We start from the raw sequence: 16723 nt of genomic DNA on the forward strand, positions 1-16723 counted from the left end.
GCTCTTTATTAAAACATACTCTACCTGAAAAGATGATTAAATTTTGTTACAAATGTGTTAAGGGATATCACCCAGTCTGCTCTAGGGGCAGGAAAGTCTCATCTGTCTCTAGTTAAGTTGCTGTATTGTTTTTGCCTTAGTTTTGGCTTGCCTTGTTTACTACGGATCTTCGAAATTTTAACAGGTTATGCAAAGTATATGGACTAGAGCAGATAATTTTTTTTTGAAAGGGAGTAAACTGCCTCAACATTTGTTCAATTCTATGTCCTCAGCCTGGCACATGGTAGACAGATGCTCAGCAAACATCTGGAGTGTTGTACTTTTCCAGCTTCCTTTTGGTCCTTGTCTATAAGGACATTAAGGTCTAGCTAAACTCTTACGGTGACCCAGACCACACCCTCTAACATTCCATAGAGGGAAGCCTACTGGGATTGTTAGTTCACATCTAGGCTTAAGGTATGGGACTAGCCAGATAGTGTACATGAGTCATCCTATCAGATATCTTTATCAAGAATCTGAGGCTGATGCAAACTACAGGAAAAACAAAGAATCAGCAAAACAGGAACAAGAAAACAGTCCATCAGTTTTGAAACATAAAGAAACATTCTTCTCCAGGTGAGCCATTAGAGTAGGTTGTGAGTGTGATGATGGTGTGCAGATTACAGCCTACAGGGACAAAGATGTAGATAACACCTGCTCCAACAATGCTGGGAGAGCTGAGTCTAAATGCTAACAAGGGTATATAAACCTGACTTTCACAAGATTAAAAGTTAGCCACCAGTCAGAAATAATACAACAAGAACAACCAGATTCAGAACTAAAACGCACAAAGAAGCCTACAGAACCTCCTATGGAACACAGAAAGGAGAAGGAAAAGGACCAGAGAGAACTCAAGTCAGTGCACAAATGAGGCATTCTCAAGATGAAGTTAGTCCCAGGTATTTCCCATTGGCTCCAAGCCACTGCAGGGAGAATGGGGCACAGAGCAATAAATACCTCCAACTTCAAGCCTTCCTTTTCAAGAAGGGCTCATAAAAAATGCTCAGCCCAGCTCTGCATAGTAAGGAGATAGAGTCAGGCATGGTCAAAAGTGAGATGCTCTGAGAACCTTTTAGTGGAGAAGTAAAGACCAGCTGTAACCTATTCTTTTGTAACCTGGAACAGATCTCTTTCCTAACACTTTCTAAGTTAATACAAGTTTTCATAGTGTCCTTTCCCTTAGTCCATAACAAATACCTATAAAACACAGAGAGTCTCTATATCGGGCCCTGAGCATCAGAGGCCAACAGGAAAGGAAAATTAAAAGAAAAACTGAGCAAATGGATGAAAGAAAGGAGATGGCATCTTGGCTGTTAATGCCGGCTTACCCTCCTCTGCCTCTGCTCCCACCTTAGGTGACCAGACACTGCTCGATGAAGATTTTACAGAATGGAAGCCCAAGATACCTCCCACAGTGGTCCTGTTTGTGATGCAGCACGTTAATCTACAAGTAAAATTACAGTTGACATCTCTAATTATGACACATCAAGGTAAGAGAACTGAAATGAAATAAGATCATTTTGGGGCAAAGAATGTGGGGTCTGTGCCTCCATTTGGAGTCATCAACCCCTCAATTCATTAACTTCTCTGCCCACCAGTCACACAGCCCCCATGTCATTCAAAATATGTTGCTATTCTCTTTTATAGGTTTTAAATGGTCATTCCCTTCTGAATCACTGAAGCCCCTATTTCTTTGGAACATTTCCTAACTGTAAATAAAAATCTCACCAACTGACCTAAGCAGTAAGTAGACAGTCATGAAGGGTCAGGATTCTAAGACAGGGTTTCGTGACCAGAGTCTAGCCTACAGAGTCCCATGTCACTTCTCCAGGGACTAACTACCACAAGACAGACATAATAAACACCGGATAGGAAACAGAGGAAGCTCAACCCCCACAAAGAGCACTGTTGCGTTAAACCAGAAGAGTAATGTTCTCATTCTTTCCCCACAAATACAGCTAGGTGTCTATCCCTGAGAGCAGGACTCAATAAAAGACAGTAATTCCAAAAACCCAAGAAGAAGAATATTTGGACTTCTTTTGAAAGCACACATCTGCCAGTTGACAAGACCGTTTTATTGTCTAGCACAGTAAGACTGTGAATGCTCCAGAAAAGAATCACCTATAAATGCTGAAGTTTAGGTGAAGAATCTGTAGAGATACAGCTGGCTGTTCCTGAGGAAGATGACCTCAGGGACACAGGGCTGCTGCTCCATACCTCAAATTCTGGGTCAACAGCACACCTGGAGTTATGCAACGAGGAGCCTGACAGGTGCACATATGAGCTTTAAAAATGACGATCATTTCATTCACAGATTTCAACATCCATGTCAGTTGCAATTTTGGATTAGTCCATTAGTCCAATGGAAAAATACGTAGGCAACAAAAAAAAGTTGATCTCTTTATTTCTTTCCAGAAGATAAACAACAAAAATAAGCTTTTCTTCTATTTTCTTAGCACTCAAATATGACCTCCCCTTAGATTAGCAACATAAGTAACAAGAAAGAGCATAAGATAATAAGGTAAAGAAAGGAGGAGATGCTACAAAGATTCTGAAGCAAACACTCATTAATTCGGTGACTCTTAAAAATAATTCTATGGCAATAAGGCACAGTATAATAGAAAACCCTATACGATATCCTATGTAGGCGTATTTTCTATAGTTTAGAGGTGAGGAAACTAAAATTTAGAGATTAAGTGATTTGCTCTAAGCCATAAAGACAGCACCAGTGCCTACATCTTCTCATTTCTAAACTTCTGGTTTCCTACTACAGCTTACTAAAACCTGGAAGAGGTTAGAAAATGCCTGCTGGATCCACAAGTCTAATGATAATAATAACAACAGTAAACAATAATACCACAACAATTTTTACTTGTGGCTTAAATTACATACATTCTACGTTTAACAAATAGAAAGTCTTTTCAAGCCTATGTGTTGCATATATAATAGGAAAACCTGACATCATTATTTCTGCCACTAAAGTGGCCATTGGTTGTGGCTGTTTGGTCTACAGGGCCCTTTAAGAGAATGTCTGTATTATAAAGCTCAACATCAACCATCACCAAAGATAGGAACTGGAAACTAGCACTTGAGTGCCTCTTCTGTCACCACTACTTACCTTGATGGGTACTTCAGTGAGTAAGCAGCAGCCAGGAACCCACCCAGGTTGTGTCCAAGCAAGATCACTTTCTCCAATCCCAGGGCACATCTCCACTCTTCAACGGATTCCACAAACTGATTCTCTACTTCTTCTGCATCACTGTCAAATCTGGGTCTACTACTGCGTCCAAAGCCCAGCAGGTCAAAAGCATAGACAGGTCTGTTGGTGCAAAGATCTCCAAAATTCAGTGCCCAGAGTCCAAGACCTCCTCCAAAACCATGGAGGAGGACAAGTGGAGTCTTATTTGAAATAGTATGAGAGAGCTTCAGTGTCCATATTTTATTTCCATTAGATATACGAACAGGTCCTTTTTTGTATGTGCAGGGGACACCTAATGGAAACATAAAGGTGAAATTCTGCTTAGCTTCACTACTTCTGAGAAGGCGAGTATTCTAAGAGCAATTAGAAATCATTCAGTATCCATTTACATGGTTTTCACCTTTATTATGTGAGCCTTAAGAAAAAAAAAAAGACATTTGATTGAAGCACATAATTCTCAATTACCGTATTTTACATCTTAGTGAGAAGATCTATCTTAGACAAGTCTCAAGTACCTGTGGCCTAGGTCTTAAAAAGTCATCATGAATTTAGGGAAGGATTGCCAGTATATGTATTATATATGTTAACTGAAATCTTAAGTCATTATAAAGTTACTGAAAAAGGTGGCAGGGTATGGCAGGAACTCCTCAGCATCAGATGCCAGGTAGTCTGAGTTCAAATCCAACAATCTCTCTAAAAAAAGCAAATAATCACAATTTTGTGGATAAAACTTCTTATATGCCTTCAATGCTACAGGATGAAATACTTTAAATCTCCCCCAAAACTGACTAAAGATGAAACTAATTTGAAATTCATTTACATTAAATCATCAAATCAACAGCTATACTTTAGGTATATATTTCTTAATTATTTGTGCATATTCATCTGGAGTTTCTTCCCTTTAACAAAAGAAATAATCTCAGGTTTTGTACCCATATAGTGAGAAGGGGAAAGCCAGCATTTGTTCAGGGTATTAACGAAGCCCATGCCACCGGAGTGAGGGGAACTGCCACCAGTTTAGAAAAGGGGCTGGTCCAGTATTAGCCAAACCACATCTGCATTTTGAACACAGATGTCTGCCTATTTCCATAAAAGCCATCTGTAGCCTCTATTAAAGAGCTCCCCACACTGTATTAGCTGTTTGCTTCCATGTCTGATATTGGAGCAGGCCAGTTCTCACTCCTATTTGCTACCCTAGAACCTAGCAGTAGGAAATCAATATGTTTATTAAAGGCACGAATTGAGCATCTAGCACCCTTTTAAATCTCCTGACAGAATTTTTCCATTTAGTAAACCACAATGACAACTTTCCCAGTTCTGTAGAGAACACGATGGCTCAAGTACACAGAGCAGAAATTCAATTTCATGTTAAAAATCTATGTATGATGGCTAATTGTCCCCTTCTATGGATATGTCCACAGTTCTGGTCACTTAACTCCTGAATCATTCAAATGCTCAAACAACAAAATTCATTTGTGGTTGAGAGGATGAAAAACAGGTGTGGACAAACATCCGCACACATATACACAATAATCACACATGTGAACTGCACCACTTAATCTCTTCCTGTAAACAAAATTGCACAGTAAACATTACTGCTTGTGAAGATATGCCCACAGATACCTGGGAATACTCTGACAGCACAAGGGTGGGTAAATTACAGTGCTCACAGTGAACGAAAAAAAAGGTTTCCACACTACTATAGATGTAGACTTAAAGAATCTTAGAATATTAGAACCAGAAGAAATTCTAAGGATCATCCCACCCACTCATTTTACAGGCAGAAACCAGGAAGCTGAGAAAGGCGACTTGCCCAAGATCCTGTAACCCAGTGCCGAGACCAGGTTACTTGGTTATAGCTCACTAAGTGTTCCACTATACCAAGGCTGCTGGCTCTGGAACACCCAGAGCCCGTTTTCAAAGCACAGTCTGGGGTCCGCTGGTGAGCCCCTGAGACCCTTTCAGGAGGTCTTCCAAGATCAAAACTATTTTCATAACAATCTAAGACTTATTTGCCTCTTCACTCTCATTCTCTGATGGTTATACAGTGGAGTTTTCCAGAGATCACAAGATAAGTGATTAGCAACAGTCTGACTGCAGATACAGATATGAGAGTCCAGCTGCCTTATGTGAAGCCAGACATTAAAGAGATTTGTAAACTTGTAAACAAGGTTACTCTTCTCACTAGATTTCTGTTTAGGAAAAGAAGTTATTTTTAGAAAACATGTTATTTATTTTAACCTGTAATGGGTTTATTACTATAGTTTTAAAATAAATCAATAAATTAACATTTAAAATTATTCAGTTTTAACTTTTAACATGGTAAATATTGATAACTATAGCCTATAAACAAACCTCCTTGGGGGTACTTCCTAATTTAAGAGTGTAACAGAGATCCAAGACCAAAAAGTTTGAGACCCCCGTCTTCTTCCCACGTTTATGCGCTTGCCGATGACATGAAAAAAGAAAAAAGTTCTTCTGCCAACAACTAACACATCACAGAATCTCATCTACAGTTTGAAGGCAATGATATATATTGAACCTATTTTAGTAAACAGGTCAGTTAACTTACAAGAAGAAAATCTTACGTTTTAAAATTTTCTCTTCAGCTTCTTTAAGGTGTGATGTTGATGTAGGGCACCACGTGGGAAGCCAACCAGTTAGCCAGCCCGACCTAGAGTGTCAGAAACAAAATACAAGTGAGTGTGTTTATGCTTTTCTCAACTCCCACTGTTACACAGAGAGAAAAGCAGAAACGAAAATTTACCCTCTGTATGATAAGGAACTGTCTGTATGTGACAAATTCACCTACTAGGTACAAAGCATGGTGATAAAGTACTGGACTACAAATAGTCACCTTCGGACTAAGAACCTCCTACAAGGTCCATCTTACCTGCATGGATAGTCAGATTCCACATCATCAATGGGCAGAACAAGAAAAGACAAAAAAGGTATTCCCCCACCCCACTGCAAGACAGCCTATTATCAGAGTGGAAGTCCAAAAAAGTTAAAGATCATAAGTAGGGTAATTTCAATGGTAGGTTCACCTATGATGAGGGCTGAGAGAAGAGAAATCTTACAAAAATAGGAGATATTTTAAAACATAGCTTCAATTCTCATGGTTAACAGTAGAAGAGACCCCTAAAAGAAATGCAGAGGACAGGCCCACGTACAATCTAATTAGCACGAATCGGCTAACTGTAAAAAGAAAGCTTTGGATTCCAACAAACAGGAGACGGTAAGAATGACCCAGGCATCTGGCAGAAGACAGCTGAACAAAGAGAGCAAGGAAGCAGGCCTCACGTAGCAGGAGAGGAAAGGCAGGCGGAGGCTGGAACTGACACACTTTGCCCGTAGCCAGTAACAGGTCAACTCCTGGCCTACAGCAGACCACGTGTGACAATCTGAGGTAACACAGGACATCGGCAGTCATCTGACAGGCTCAGCATGTGGCCAGTACCGCTTAAAGTGACAGCTTTCCCATGGAAGAGAAAATGAATTAGAGAAGGAAAAGAGACCAACTACTGCAGACTCCAGATGAGAGGTTAAGAGCCAGAACGAAGGCTTTGGCAATAGGGATGGAGAGACAAGAAGATGAGGAAGACTTTAAAATAAAACAAGCTAAAGGTACAAATGACAACCAGAAGATGAGTAAGTTCTGGAGGTCTAATGCACAGCACAGTGGTTACAGTCAACAGTACTGTATTATAGACTTCAAAACTGCTAAGAGACTAGATCTTAAATGTTCTCACCACAGCAAAAGAGATAATTATGTGATGTGATAGAGGTATTAATTAAAGCTAAGGTGGAAATCATACTGCAATATACAAATGTATAAATCAACACATTGTATACCTTAAGCTTACACATGTTATATGTTAATTATATCTCAATTTAAAAAATAAATATAGCAAAAGAAATTTAATGGAAGAAACAGGTGACTCAACAACTGTAATACGCAAGAGAATTAATTCACCCACAAGTATTTATAGGGCACTTGATGTCTATGAATAAGTATTATAATCACTGGGGACATACCAGTTACCAACAGAGGTAACAGTGATGAATTCTCCCTGAAGGGGTCAGGAAGGAAGTTGCTTTTAGACCAGATCCTCATAGATAAATAGGGTATTTCAAAAGGTGGATTGTGTGGTTCAGGAGGGAAGGAAGGGTGTGAGCATGTGCACATAAGGAATTACATACCTGTGTGGTGACACAACAGGTTTCCAATGGCTACTGTAACAAATTATCACCAAAGTGGTGGCTTAAAGCAGCAGAAATGTATTCTGTCACAGTTCTGGAGACCTGGTGTCTGGAATCAGCATCACTGAGCTGAAATCCAGGTGTCAGGAGGGCCACACTCCCAACAGAGGCTTTAGGGGAAACCCCTTTCTTGGTGTCTTCTGGGTTCTGGGGGCTGCTGGCACTCCTCACCCGGTGGCAGCACCGAGTTATCTGTGCCCCTTGACACTGCCTTCTCTCTTCTGTGTGTCTTCTAAAGCATGAAGTGTGTTCCAAGATAAGAGATGTAGAAACATTCAATAAACAGTAGGTGATATTGTACTGAGGACAGCAATAACAATGATTCACTAACACTTAGGTGCCATAAAAGTCTTATGTAAGGTTCAGGGGGAGTTCAAAGATAAGGACTGACAAAGAATCACCCTTTTCCATCACTCCTGGCCTCGAAGGTAAGGCTGCTTCTAGGTGACCTACAATGGGAAACTCAGCCTTGCTCCAGCCTTTACTTGACACTAATATCACTTTTGTCATTTCTTATTCTCTCTGGGGTCTAGACACACAATATTCCCTGGCCCTGAATCTCCTCAGAATATACCTCCCCACTTCCTTCCAGGATCATTACACCTCTTATCAGCCTCAGATTAGGTTCTATTTCCCCTCTGCCCACATACCCAAAGAGCATTAGATCAAGGAAGCAGGATGGCACCCTGTACTCAAGCTCTATTTTCTTAGTTCTGAAGTCATGTTATAAAGTTCATACTTACTCATCAGTATCCTCAACCAACTATCAGAACCTTGAAGGTAAGGGCTCACTGCATTCTCAGTTTCCATACCAATACCTAGCATATTAATGTGCACTCATGATATGAATGAATGAAGTTTTTGCTTCACCTGAAGTGTACTGGTTGCAATGAACTGCAAGAGGATGACAGGGAAGTTCTCCATCTTAACAGACAATTGGATTACACAGGTGGATGCATATGTCAAAATCCAGCAAATGAACACAAAACACACACTTAAGCATTTCATCATAATAAAATTTGCACACAAAGTAAAACAGGTTGGATTTGATAACTGGTTACAAAGAAGGTATAATAGAAGATTCCCAGGTTTCTGTCTGAGGTGCTACTAATAACAACAGATAACACATGAATACAAATAGATGTGAACAAACAAATGTGCTAGATTCTGGATGGGCTGATCCAGTATCCACCGTTTTCTAAGCTTTGGAGGCTCTATGTTTCCCTTCCCTGTGGAATTTCTCTGGGCATTATGTATAACAGGCGCTCAACAAATAAATTTTGCTGGATGATTAAATCACTCACAATCCAAGATAGTCTCAGTCCAGGCTATACCCATTTCAAGATGTGAAAACTGAGGCTCAGGAATGTTAAGCACCAGGTCCAAGAGTATACAGCTAGTGACATAAGTAGAGGTCTGAGCTGAATTCTAAGTGACTTCAAAACTATTTTTTCTCAGGTGATTACCTTCCTTAAAATGTCTGAGGAGCCATCATTACCTACAGAATGAAGTCACATTCATTAAACCTACAGAGAAGATGCTTTACGATCCATCCACAGCTTACCCTCTCCCCACCCTGTCTTTGGTACACTACTTTTTCAGTACTTCACAACTCCCAAAATGTCATGTTATTTTATGCCTCTACGGCTTTGCACAGCTATCCCTCTACTCAGAATACCTTGCCTTTTCTGAGATGCTGCCCCTGATCCTGATGCCAAGGTCACTGGTCACTCCTCTGGCAACTGTTACAGATACAGTTACCACTGCCATGGTTATTCGTTGACATATGTATCTGCCCTACTGCACTCTGAGCACAATGAATGCTAAACCCATGTTAAAAGTCATTCTTACCTTGCCAGTGCCAAACACACTAACTGGCTGGTTGGCCATATGAGTGCTTGATAATTGTGTTTGTGACGTAAAGGCTTCGGTCATAAGAAACACCAAAAATGGATGAGGGAAGGTAAATGAAATTCATTTCTATAGGCAAAGTACCACTGGCCCATTATTAGGAGACAGGATATGCGCAAGGCAAGGACCTGAATCCCCCAAAACAAAACAGAAAAACTAACAAATGTCAATGCAAAGAGGTGAATCAAGAAAAGGGTAATCAACAGAATGAACAATTTAGGAAGGTGATCAGAAGCATAGTAACCCACACTTTTTCATGTATATATAGCTTTCATATATATATATAGCTTTTTATCTGCTAGTCAACTTTCTTCTTGTCTCTTTATCTTTAAATATAAAAACTTCCTGGTAAGTTCCATACCATTCATGTATGCATGTGTACACACACACGCATGTGTGCACGTGCACAGGATTAAAGGACAGGACTTCAAGCAGAGCAGATGAATTTGGTCAGGTGTTCATGGCATGGGGGTTATACTATGGAGATACTCAAGATGGAAGACCCTGATCTCATCTCCTCTCACAGACACTAAATCTACAGCTACATATGGAACGGTTTCCTCTGATAAAAATCTAAAAACTAGCAGAGTGAGCCCTTCACATTAGGCAAACCAGAGAGAAATCATATCAAAGCAGGTAGGAAAGGCTGAGACACCATTCACCATAAACCCCACAATCGGGAGGGAACTCAAAACCCAGAGCTTCTCCTCCAAGAGCAAAGGGCTTGTAATCTATATGTGGCACCCCGACTTTTAAGGCTGGCACCTGAAACATTAGCCCCCAAAATGTCTGGCTTTGAAGACCATGGGTCTTATGTCCACAAAACACACAGGGTTCTGGCAAACCGAGGATTGGCTCTTAAAGGGCCTGTGTGCAGACTCACGTGCACCAGGCTGCACAGAAGCAGCCCTCTGAAAGCACCCAGACTTTATGTGAAAGAGACTCATTTCCTAATTTTAAGGCCAAACGGTAAGGGGCCTGCTGGGATGCTCTCCAGGAATGGGCACCATCTTTCTGCTCTCCCTTCGCAGTGCTCCAGAGAGCCAGTGTATCTCCCAAAGGGGAGATTCTATACATGTTCAGTGACCCAGTTTTTATGTTTGTGACCCAGAGGGCACTCCTTAATTGCCTGGCCCTGGCAGTCATGGGTGCTTGTATTCCTGGGTCCCATGGGACTGTAACAATCAGAGAGACAGGTTTTGGCAGACAACCACTCCCAGGACACTGCACAGTTGACTGAAACAGACCCCAAGTCCCTCTGAGAAAGAGGCTCATTTATTTGCTCAGGAGCTTTGGCCTGAGAGGCAGGCTTCTGGTTTGGCACACAGAGACTACAGAGGTGCTCTCATGGAAGAGAGGCTGGGGAATGCCATCTTTGCACTCACCCTCTGCCTTGCTATAGCTCACCCGTATCTCCCAGGAAGGAGCTTGTACACTGGTCTGGAGCCATGATTTGTCTGACTGCTGATGCCTGAGGGATTAGCTTCCAGTCAGCCTGAATCTAAGCACTGACCGAGACCCTCCCCTTTGGAACACTAGTCTTGGCACATCCTCAACTACTGAGAGCTACTGAAAATAAACTAAGCTTCTTAGACAATCATAAAGGTTTGAAAGACAACCAAGAGCCAGGGCAGCGTTAAACAATAAGGTTCATCTCCTATCGCCAATGCTTTAAAATTGGGGGAGGTGGCTGTTTTTCATCTAATGCATAGAAACCAACACGGAGAATCAAGCAAAGTGAAGAAAGAGAAGGGTATGTTTCAAATGAAATAATATGATAAAACCTCAGAAAAATACCTTAATGAAATGAAGATAAGCAATTTACCTGATAAAGAGTTCAAAGTAATGGTCATAAAGATGCTCACTGAATTTGAGAGAAGAATGAACACAGTGAGAACTTCAACAAAGAGACAGAAAATATAAGAGAGTTCCACAGAGAAATCACAGAACTGAAGAATATAATAACTGAACTCAAAAATACCCTAGATGGGTTTAACATCAGACTAGATGAAACAGAAAAAATGATCAGTGAGCTCAGAGACAGTGCAGAGAAATTCACCCAAATAGAGCAGCAAAAAGAAAAATGAATAAAAAAAAAATTAAGGGATTTACATAAGACAACATCAAGCTAAATAACATTTACTTTATAAGGGTCCCAGAAAAACGAGAGAGAGAGAGCGTGAGCAAGCATGGAACAGAAAACTTACTTGAAAAAATAATGGCTGAAAACTTTCCTGACCTGGGAAAAGAAACAGACACCCAGATCCAGAAAGCCCAGAGAGTTCCAAATAAGATGAACCTAGAGAGATCCACACTAAGACACATTAAAATTAAAATACCAAAAGTTAAAACAAGGAGGGAATCTTAAAAAAGCAGTGAGAGAAAAACAACTTGTTACATACAGAGACCTCATAAGTCAACTAGCTAATTTTTCAGCAGAAACTCCAAGACCAAAGGGAGTGGCATAATATACTAAAAGTGATAAAAGAAAAAATTTTCCAACCAAGAATACTCTATTCAGCAAAGTTATTCAGAAGCAAATGAGAGATAAAGAGGTTACCATGCAAGCAAAAGCTAAAAGTATTTACTTCTTTAAACTGAAAGAATGCACTACTTACTGATAAGAAAACATACGAAAGTATAAATCTCACTGGTAAATGTAAAAATACACTAATGGTAACTGATTAATCACTTCTAAAGCTAGTATGAAGATCAAAAGACAAAAGTAGAAAAGTCTCAAGTAAACAACCTAACTTTACCCTCAAGGAACTAGAAAAGGAAGGAATAAAGTCCAAAGTTAGTAGAGGGTAAGAAATAACAAAGATTGGAACAGAAATAAATGAAAGACTGAAGAAAAAAAAAAAAGATACGAAAAGATTAGTGAAACCAAGAGCTGGTTCTTTGAAAAGATAAACAAAATTGACAAATCTTTAGTTGGACTTACTCAAAATCAGAAATGAAAGCAGTGACATTACAACTGATTCCACAGAAATAAAAAGAATCACAATAGAACTATTATGAACAATTATACACCAACAAACTGGACAACCTAGAGTAAATGGATAAATTCCTAGAAATATAGCACCTTCCAAGACTGAATCATGAAGAAATAAAAATCTGAATAGAATGATTACTAGTAAGGATACTGAATTAGTAATTTTAAGACTCCCTACAAACAAAAGTATGAGACCAGACAACTTCAATGATTAATTCAACCAAACATTCAGAGAAAAATTAATACCAATCCTTCTCAACTATTCGAAAATACAGAAAAAGAGGGAACATTTCTAAACTCATTTTACAAGGCCAACATTACCTTGATACCAAAACAGACAAGGATACCACACACACACAAATAGAGAATTATAGGTCAATATCACTGATGGAGATAGATGCCAAACTCCTGAACAAAACATATGCAAACTGAATTAAATAATACATAAAAAAGATCATACACCATGATCAAATGAGATTTATTCCAAAGATGCGAGAATGGTTCAACATCCACAAATCAATGTGATACATCACATTAATAAAATGAAGGATAAAAGACATATGACAAAATTCATCATCCATTTAACATAAAACTCTCAACAAAATGGGTATAGAGGGAATATATCTCAACATAATAAAGGTCATATATGACAAACCCATAGCCAACATCATACCTAATGGTGAAGACCTGAGTTTCCTCTAAGATCAGGAACAAAGCAAGGATGCCCACTATCACCACTTTAATTGAACATAGTATTAGAAGTCCTAACCAGAGCAATTAAGTAAGAAAAAGAAATAAAAGGCATCCAAATTGGAACTGAAGAAGCAGAGCTGCCAGTATTGGCAGATGACATAGTGCTATATACAGAAAACAATAAAGACTCCACCAAAAAAACCTGTTAGAACTAAAAAATGAATTCAGCAAAGTTGCAGTATACAAAAATCCATGTACAGAAACCTGTTTCAGTTCTATACACTAATAAATTATCAGAAAAAGAAATTCAGAAAACAATCTCATTTACAATTGCATCAAAAAGAACAAAATACCTAGGAACAAATTTAATTAAGCAGGTTAAAAGTCCTGTACACTGAAAACTATAAGACACTGATGAAAGAAACTGAAGAAGACAAAGAAATGGTAAGCTATTCCATGCTTATAGATTCTAAGAATTAATATTGTTAAAATTTCCGTATTACCCAAAGCAATCTACAGATTCAGTGCAATACGTATCAAAATTCCAATGCCATTTTTTTCACAAAAACAGAACAGATAATCCTAAAATTTGTATGGAACCACAAAAGACTCTGAATAGCCAAAGCAATCTTAAGGAAGAAGAACAAAGCTGGAGGCATAACACTTCTTATTCCAAACTATATTACAAATCTATAGTAATTAAAACAGTAATTGTATTGGCATAAAACACAAATAGATCAATGCAACAGAACAGAGAGCCCAGAAATAAACCCACACATGTATAATCAATCAATTTACAACAATGGAGCCAAGAATATACAATGGGGAAAGGGTGGTCTCTTCCATAAATGGTGTTGGAAAAACTGGACAGAAACATGCAAAAGAATGAAACTCTACCACTATCTTACATCACTCAAAATGGATTAAAGACTAGAATCTAAGATCTGAAAGCATAAAACTAGAAGAAACGATATAGGCGGTAAGCTCCTTGACGCAGGCCTTGCTGATGATATTTCGAATCTGATACCAAAAGCAAAGGCAACAAAAGCAAACATAAACAAGTGGGACTACAGTAACTAAAAAGCTTCTGCACAGCAAAGGAAACTATCAACATCTCCCATTTCTACTGAACAGGAGAAAATATTCACAAATCATAAATTTGATAAGAGATTAATATCAAATATATATAAAGAACTCACACAACTCAACAGCAAAAGAAAGTCCAATTGAAAAATGAGCAGAGGATTTGCACAGACTCTTTGACAAAGATGACATTCAGATGGTCAACAGCCACATAAAAAGATGGTCAACATCACTAACATCAGGGAAATGCAAATCAAAACCACAACAAGGTATCCCTTCACACTGGTCAGAGTGGCTATTATCAAAAAGATAAGAAGTAACAAGAGTTAGGATGTGGAGAAAAGGGAACTCCTGCACACTGTTGGTGGGAATATAAATTGGGGCAGCCACTAGGGAACACAGTATGGAGGTTCCTCAAAAGTTGGAACTACCATATGATCCAGCAATTACACTTCTGGATATTTATCTGAAAAAAACCAAAAATACTAACTTGAAAAGATATATGCACCCTCATGTTCACTGAAGCCTTATTTACAGTGTCCAAGATATGAAAACAATCTAAGTGCCCATCAACAAATCAATATGTAAAGAAAATGTGGTGTATATATATAATGGAATATTATTCACCCATAAAAAGAACGAAATCTTGCCATTTGCACAACACTGATGGACCTAGAGGGTATTATGCTAAGTGAAATAAGTCAGACAGAGAAAGATGAATTTGTATGATCTCACTTATATGTGGAATACATAATAATAACAATGATAAACTCATAGATACAGAGAACAAATTGGTGGTTGCCAGAGGCAGAGGTTGGAGAGTAGGCAAAATGGTGAAGGGGGTCAAAAGGTACAAACTTCCAGTTATAAAATAAATAAGTCATGAGGATGTCATGTACAGCATGGCAATGATAGTTAATAAGAAATATTACATATTTGAAAGTTGCTAAGAGAGTAAGTCTAAAAAGTTCTCATCACCAGAAAAAGAAAATTCTGTACTATGCATGGTGATGGCTGTAACTAGACTTACTATGATGATCATTTCACAATATATAAAAATATCAAATCATGATGTTATACACCTGAAACTAATATAATGGTGTATGTCAATTATACCTCAATTTAAAAAAAAAAGAATGTTGGAACAGAAGATCCCTAATGAGGTTCTACTCTAATGTTCTCTGCTGCCAGTTTCAAATCTTCTCAATTAACAGGAGATAAGACCACTAGGCATCTCCCACAAATGTTACCTATAACTTATTATCAAGGTATAAACACAACAGAAAATGTCCCTAATATTAGTCTTTGTAAATATATAAACATATTTACAAATTATCAAGGAAAAACAATTCAAGGCTTCAGCAATGAATTTTTCAATTTACTCTATTTTTCAATTGTTGAAAACAATAGTTAACAGGCAATTAAAAGAAAAGAATCTCATAATCTTTGGAGTTCTTATAAACTAAGCTCTTTTGTTCTTGACCCAAAATGGTCATCAGTGTTTATGTTTGGCCAGAAATACATGAACTAGTACCAAGAGGAAGTTACAACTGGATCTCATTAATTTTCTTAGAGAAATATCCTTCAAATAATAGCACAGTTCTTTGCCACAGAGAATTAGAGGTCAGTACGAAAAAAAGGAAAAAAAAAAAAAAGAAAATTAAAACGAAGTGAACTATAATCTACTATTGCTCCCACTCACATCATAGACATGCTGGGGCAAAGAAAACACAAATATAGTCTTTACTTCAGTCTTTTAAAAAATTACATTAAAAAAAAAATTCAGTCTCAGAATACTTCCTATGTATAAGGCACCAGAGTTTAAAACATTTTATACCAGCCAGGAATATAGGAATCATGTCTACCTCCACCTATTTACCACTCATCACAAAACCAACTTTCAAAGGATAGGACTGTCTTGTCCATGCATTTTGCCTCCTAGTGATGGGCTTAACTCAAAGAGAAGGGGCAAAATAATGCTTTTATGTTTGCAAGTCCATTGCATTACATTAAAAATTCAAATGTGGGGCGGATATAGCTCAAGTGCTAGAGCACATGCTTAATTAGCATGCAGGAAGTCCTGGGTTCAATCCCCAGTTCTGCCTCTAAAAATAAATAAATAAATAAATAAACAAACAAACAAACAAACAAACCTAATTACCTCCCCCTACCTAAAGTAAATAGGAATAAAATAAAATTTTAACTGACTATAACTAAATTTAAAAAAAAATTCAGATTCTTTAACCACAAGAGGCACCAATACTCTCCAGATTTTTATAGCAGCTTTTTCATCAAAGCAGATAATTTTTTTAAATGGGGTTTTTCTAAAGTATATTTAAACTGTAAAAATCTACATTTAAAAAAACATAGTAAAATATTTTATTTTCACTCTCAATGGAACTGTAAAGATACTTCTCTTCCATTCAGTCCCCATAATGTTTCTGTCTAAACAATTTTTGCCTTAACTAGATGATAATGTTTTATATATACTGCCTTCTACTTCTTAGAGATACTCTACAGTATTGAGTGTTATGCACATA

The 16723-nt window shown here is 38.2% G+C and overlaps 1 protein-coding gene across 2 annotated transcripts in view; it reads right to left on the minus strand.

Moving 5' to 3' along the window:
* Nucleotides 1-16723, minus strand: part of ABHD5 (abhydrolase domain containing 5, lysophosphatidic acid acyltransferase) — a 32919-nt gene that overhangs the window by 8885 nt on the left and 7311 nt on the right. For both annotated transcript variants that reach the window (XM_010974734.3, XM_031470110.2), the window contains exons 2-3: nt 5827-5912; nt 3158-3530 (exon numbers count right to left, since the gene is read on the minus strand). In XM_010974734.3, coding sequence (XP_010973036.1) covers nt 3158-3530; nt 5827-5912 — 459 coding nt within the window. The remainder of the gene's footprint in view (nt 1-3157; nt 3531-5826; nt 5913-16723) is intronic.

The sequence above is a fragment of the Camelus dromedarius genome, chromosome 17, assembly GCF_036321535.1.
Source record: "Camelus dromedarius isolate mCamDro1 chromosome 17, mCamDro1.pat, whole genome shotgun sequence".
Lineage (NCBI taxonomy): Eukaryota > Metazoa > Chordata > Mammalia > Artiodactyla > Camelidae > Camelus > Camelus dromedarius.